Source organism: Lygodium microphyllum, chromosome 10, assembly GCF_053477565.2.
Source record: "Lygodium microphyllum isolate KBCC chromosome 10, Lygodium_microphyllum_v1.1.10, whole genome shotgun sequence".
NCBI lineage: Eukaryota > Viridiplantae > Streptophyta > Polypodiopsida > Schizaeales > Lygodiaceae > Lygodium > Lygodium microphyllum.
Genome location: NC_141144.1, coordinates 78,012,889 through 78,018,900, shown reverse-complemented (window position 1 = coordinate 78,018,900; position 6,012 = coordinate 78,012,889). Strand labels below are relative to the sequence as shown.

The following is a 6,012-nucleotide window of genomic DNA, read 5'->3' as shown; positions in this document are numbered from 1 at the left end:
GAGTACTTTCACGCATCAAATATATCAATGGTACATTTCAAAATGTAATGCAATTTGAATGGAAAAGGTTTATTCAAACCTGGTAATGAAAAGGTTGCGAAGACATAGACATACATAGTGTAGATATTTATTTACTACATATTATAAATCACTTTTCTGTAGTAACCACTCGCATTACACGTACATAGCCCCACAAATATCAGCTGCAACGTTGTAGCCAAAAAAAAGTTTATTTCGTCAAAAGGGGCGGAAAAAACGACGTAAAATAGAGATTGCCGTCAAGCTGATTGACGAGAATCAGCTTCTCATTCGTTTTTTCTCATTCGAAGCCCTTACATGATCTCCCCATCTCTTGTTTCTTAACCTTCTGCAATTCAGGGTAATATCGATTGCAGAGAAAGGTGAAATACCCGCCGGGGGATCTCTCAGGCTGCAGGACCAGGTAGAAAGGTGCATTGCCGGGTGCCTGCATGCATGCGTTTGTAACCGATGTAAGATAGACATTTCTGCTGAAATAATTCATTCAAGGCAAGACGTGATCTGCTATGAACAGTGATATACGAGTTGCAGAATGCAATATTCTAAGGTCGCACAAAGCCTAAGATAGCATAATAAGTAATCTGATATGATTAATGATTTACGTGTTGCAGATCATCAATGCAATATTGTGTAAGTTTGCAGCAGCAAAATGAGTTAAGGAATATATATGTATATGCATAAATGTATATATGTGTAACTTTGCGCAGTGAGTTAAGAAATATTTATGTATATCTATATATAATACTTACTGGGATCTTCGGTGACGAGTGCAGCGGCTCCGTGGAAGCGATGGCATGCAGCCGGGACCCCGCCGAGCCTGTTGCCCCAGTAGGCGTTCACGGCATAGGAGCCTCGGAGTCGCAAGCTGCTGCTGCTGCCATCATTGTCATGTCCATGATCGATGGGGCAGGGCCCGTCGGCGGCGAAGAGCTTCGACCCGCAGTACTCTGGTTCGTGAGTACACATGAGATCCATCGTCATCTCGAGTACGTTGTCTGGCGTCCACGCTTGCGGCACACACCAGTGCTCATGCCCATATCGTTGATCATGAGGGGAATAATCCGCGGACGACGACTGATTCGCATACATTAACGTACCACTACTGCTGCTCAACCCATGCATATCGCGATCAGCTCCTGCAATAATATATATGATATACAGAAACGCATCATTTTAGTATAGGCGTGCAGATCATTAGTCCCGCGATATATTATATGTGTGCATATATTATTCACTCCCATAATCATGGTTCCTATATCCATATTACACACATGATTAATATGTAGGAATATAGCATTCATGTATTGGTCATTCTTATGATGCCAGTCAATGTACAATTACCGCTCTGTACACACTCATACGTCCGCGTTTCAAAAGTTGATTGAAAGGGAAAGAATATGGATTCGCCGGGCCTCACCTGTGATAACTAATGGGCCGTCCTGAGCTTTGATCAACCCCGTCAAGGCGTCCCAGAAACAATAGCACCAATTTAGTAGGCATACTTTGAAATTGAAAGAGCAACTTGCGTTTGAATCAACGACTGCAGCTTCCGTTGGCGACAATCGAAAGCTGCTCCTTGAGATTAATATAACAATGAGAAAGCACCAGATCCACGCAAACGGTCCGCTCTTCATGGTTGCTCCTGTTATTCTAATCCGGCGGCCTCAGATGATGCGGACGATCACGGATCGAAGAAGAGTGATGATGCCAGCAATCGGAGCAAAAAGTTTCGAACAGAGGCGACACACACACATTTATATATATATACATGTACAAGTGTGTTTAGGACATTGTTTGCACTTTTGCGTCCTTATTTCGATATTTACACATGTCGGTGGCCAATACATTAATCTTAGCAAAAATAAAAATAAAAATAAGAAAATTGTCGGACGAGCCACACAACCAAAAAAGGAGAAAGGGGGCAATAAGAATTTCTTGTTGGAAGAATTGGAAGTCTATCAATACCATGGGATTTGCCTTTGGATATCAACATCGAGAAGTGGAACTAATTCTTGAGGGATGTGTTGGTGTGAATGCATCTTCATGCCTCGCGAATCGTATGGACACATGTAACCTTTCATATCATGCACACTTGAAGTTATATAAAGATGTAACCAATACAATAAAAAGGCATCACTCTCTTTTGCCATCTATCTCTATCATCTCTCTTTTATTCATGGCTGTATTAAATTCTCTCCATCCTCTAGGGATCTCTGATTCCCACATGGTATCAGAGCAAGGCGACCCTGTGGCATACCTTGATGATGAAGATGACATCATCTTCACTTTTCTTGCTACCATTTATCATGGCGATGATGCTGTCCCTAATCGTGGCATTCATGTTGCTATGGTTGCTGATGCATTCATTGATGCTGCTTGTGCTTTGAAATCTCATATTGTTCTTACCGCTTTTGATGGGGGAGTGCCCGATCCTGACGCTGTTGATGATGCTCGTCAGAAATGCTTTGTGTTGAAGATCCCTGTTGTTGTGGCTCTTGCTGGTGTTCGCACATCCAAACTCCATGACAATGACCATGATGTTGGCGCTGATGCTATTCTTGATGAAGATGTGCTGGATTGTGGTGTTGCCTATGATGCTATTCGAACGGCCAATTGCATGAAGTAATTAAGTTGCCTCATTTTGCTGAAAATCGGGATCATAATCCAACGGCCCATCATGTGGAAGGACAAGATATGTTTAAGGCCATGCATGCCTTTGATCCAGATTCTCCATGCAACGTCCATGCCAATTTCCCACTTGTTGCTACTATTGTTGTTTACCATGATGTTGGGAGGAGAGCGATGTTCATTACTCAATCGAAAGAGGTAACGTTCAGTCATGTAATTCCTGCCATCAAGACTAATATTTAGAGCATGCCTCAAAAGCCAGTAGACGAAGCATTTCCTACATGATGCACAATTTTTGGGAATTACTTAGCCAAGACGATGGCCTTTATGGTTTCCGTCATGTCTAAATTATCAATGCTTGCAGAACGAGTCATTTCTGCATCAATAATAGAGGTTGCTCCTTTTACACAAGAAAATTCAGAGGTTTCAATCCCTTCTTCTTCTTTGGAAACTTTAAAGAGTTCAATCCTCTCTCTACAGATAACAAAGGCAAAGGGTTCTCTCCCCTTAGTGCACACTTCCACTACAACAAAAACGAGGCATAGACGCGCAAAGTCGGGTGCGTCTATTATAGCGTCTATAACACTATAAGGAATTGGGCAATTAGCGACGCCGATTAGCGAGGGCGGATATCGGCATCGCTATTGGCGTCGCTAGCGATTTTCATTTCTTTTGCTTCGACTTTTGAGAGCGAGAGCGAGAGCGAGGGAGAGAGCGAAGGCTTTGTGAGAGAAGAAGAGGAAGAAGACTTGCTGCCGTTGCCACCGCCGCCGCCGCCACCGCCGTTGTTCGCGAAGGAGAGGAGGAGCCCTCATTGCAAAGAGAAGCCGCCCCACGCTCGTCATATCTCATTGGTGAGTCTCCCTCTCTCTTTCTTTTGCTTGTTCAAGGTTTAAATCGTTCTCTTCTGCTTGTTTAGGAGAGGAAATGAAAGAGAAGGAGAGGGAGAGGGAGAGAGAGGGAGAGAAAGAGAGGGAGAGGGAGAGGGAGAGAAAGAGAAAGAGAGGGAGAGTGCATTCTCTCTCTCTCTCTCCCTTTTGCTTGTTTAATGTTTAAATCACTTTCTTTTTGCTTGTTTAGGATAGGAAACGAGAGAGTAAGAGAGAAAGAGAGGGAGAGGGAGAGAAAGAGAAAGAGAAAGAGAGGGAGAGAGAGAGGGAGGGGGAGGAAATGAGAGAGGGAGAGAAAGAGAAAGAGAGGGAGAAGGAGGGAGAGTGCATTCTCTCTCTCCCTCTCCCTTTTGCTTGTTTAATGTTTAAATCACTTTATTTTTTGCTTGTTTAGGAGAGAAAATGAGAGAAAAAGAGAGCGAGAGGGAGAGGGAGGGGAAGGAAATGAGGGAGGGATAGAAAGAGAAAGAGAGGGAGAGTGCATTGTCTCTCTTCCTCTCCCTTTTGCTTGGAGGATGTTTAAATCACTTTATTTTTTACTTGTTTAGGAAATGAGAGAGAAAGAGAGATAGAGAGGGAGAGGGAGAAAAAGAGAAAGAGAGGGAGAGGGAGAGGGAGGGGAAGGAAATGAGAGAGGGAGAGAAAGAGAACGAGAGGGAGAGGGTGTGAGAGAGAGAGTGCATTCTCTCTCTCACGACGGGTTTGGTTGTTTGTTGTTTGAATCACTTTCTTTTTTGCTTGTTTAGGAGAGGAAATGAGAGAGAAAAAGAGGGAGAGGGAGAGAGAGGGAGAGGGAGAGAGAGGGAGAGAAAGAGAGGGAGAGGGAGGGGAAGGAAATTTAAGATAATAGACTTATTGATAATGGTATGCAATGTGCTTTGCCATGGGCCACGTACATTGATAACTCTTTCAGATGGCTTAAAAATGGTCAATTCCTTCATAATGTCCAAGTAGGGGATCTAATTGTGATATGCAGAATTTATTTTTTTTGTATTAACTTTATAGGCATGCCAAATTAGATATCATGCCAACTAGTCAACGGAAGGACTAAAAGAAAATGATACCCTAGCTAAAGGTCATTACAGTACTTCATCAAAATGAACCCAAAAGTATTGTTATAGAAGAAGAAACCCTTAAATTGAGTATAGGATAATTTCTCTTAGGTCTTATGACTATGAGTAGAATTGATTGAAATAAATTTTATTACTATAGTTATTAAATTTCAAAGATGGCGCGCATTAATTTTAAAATGGATTACTTATACTCAAAGCCGAGATATAACAAATAATTATCTACCGGGACAAACAAATCCTTGAGCATGATACAAGGCCGAGATATAACATCGGAAAATCTCTCAACTACTATATACAATGCAAGATTTATGGTCAACTTGCAACTTGACATACATCTCCATAAAGCTATCCATTTAAGCCTTGTTTGCTGTAATGTAGATAAGATGGAAAACGAAGTAGCGCAAAGGGATCATCGACAAGTACGATCCTATTTCAACAATTATTCAATATCTTGCCATGATTCTTATTTTCACTGATGGACATATACTTTTCACTAACAATATCATGAAAATTCTTCCCTTCCACTTGAGGGGGGAAGTATTGAATGTAGCTCAAATAGAACAACTTAAAGTGAAGAATTTTATTGGAGTACCTTGGAATGTTAACACTGCATGTCATGAACCACAAGTGGAAGTGAATGTGAAGAAAAAATATTCTCTTGGTATCCACTTCTTTAACCAATTGCAATTTAATCCAGGAGGATACTTGTAAAGTCATAGCTACTCATATTAAGCTATAGACTAAGTTTTCATTTCTACACTTCTGCTTCTTGGTAGAAAAAAAGAGAGAGCACAATTTAAATCCCATATAGGCACAAGATCAATGCACTTTAATAAAATCATCATGTCTTCTCTCGACATTCAGCTGAGGGCGAATGTTGGTGTGAATGCATCTTCATGCCTCAAGAATCGTATGGACACATGTAACCTTTCATATCATGCACACTAGAAGTTATATAAAGATGTAACCAATGCAATTAAAAATCATCTCTCTCTTTCACCATCTATCTCTGTCATCTCTCTTTTATTCATGGATGTGTTAAATTCTATCTATCCTCCAAGGATCTTTGATTCCCACAAGATGACCTTTTCCCCGCATCTAGAGACAATTACTATGGTATTTATCTACTGGTGTGAGGGAATTCTCCGTTCCGTTGAATACCATATTGAAGTGGTCGAGAGCGAACTACTCCAAGGAGCAAAGAGGAGCTCCAAACAAGGAAAGAAGAGTAAATACGACTGCTAGTGAATTCCATCTAAGCATGGGCCGCACAACTAGCTAGATCATCTACCTACCAGCCTAACTCAAAACTGGTGAAAGATAAGGAAGAAGATTGAATGCCCTTCAAGAAGTTCAAAGTGCATGAAGAGCGTTGTTGCAGA

At 41.5% G+C, this 6,012-nt stretch overlaps 1 protein-coding gene across 1 annotated transcript; it reads right to left on the bottom strand.

The window, feature by feature from the left end:
- Window positions 1–425: 425 nt before the first annotated feature.
- LOC148030196 (major pollen allergen Ole e 10-like) lies at window positions 426–1,161 on the bottom strand. Its single transcript, XM_087687370.1, has 2 exons — window positions 789–1,161; window positions 426–466 (listed from the first exon to the last, which is right to left on the bottom strand). Exons 1-2 carry the CDS (start codon window positions 1,159–1,161, stop codon window positions 426–428), a joined length of 414 nt encoding a protein of 137 aa, XP_087543496.1.
- Between the last annotated feature and the right edge of the window lie 4,851 nt (window positions 1,162–6,012).

Excerpts from the sequence above, each read along its gene's own strand:
- LOC148030196 (XM_087687370.1), bottom strand. The coding sequence starts at position 1,161 with ATGCATGGGTTGAGCAGCAGTAGTGGTACGTTAATGTATGCGAATCAG. Across the intron at positions 467-788 it reads ACTCGTCACCGAAGATCCCA|GCACCCGGCAATGCACCTTT; the intron begins GTAAGTATTATA and ends GCATGCATGCAG.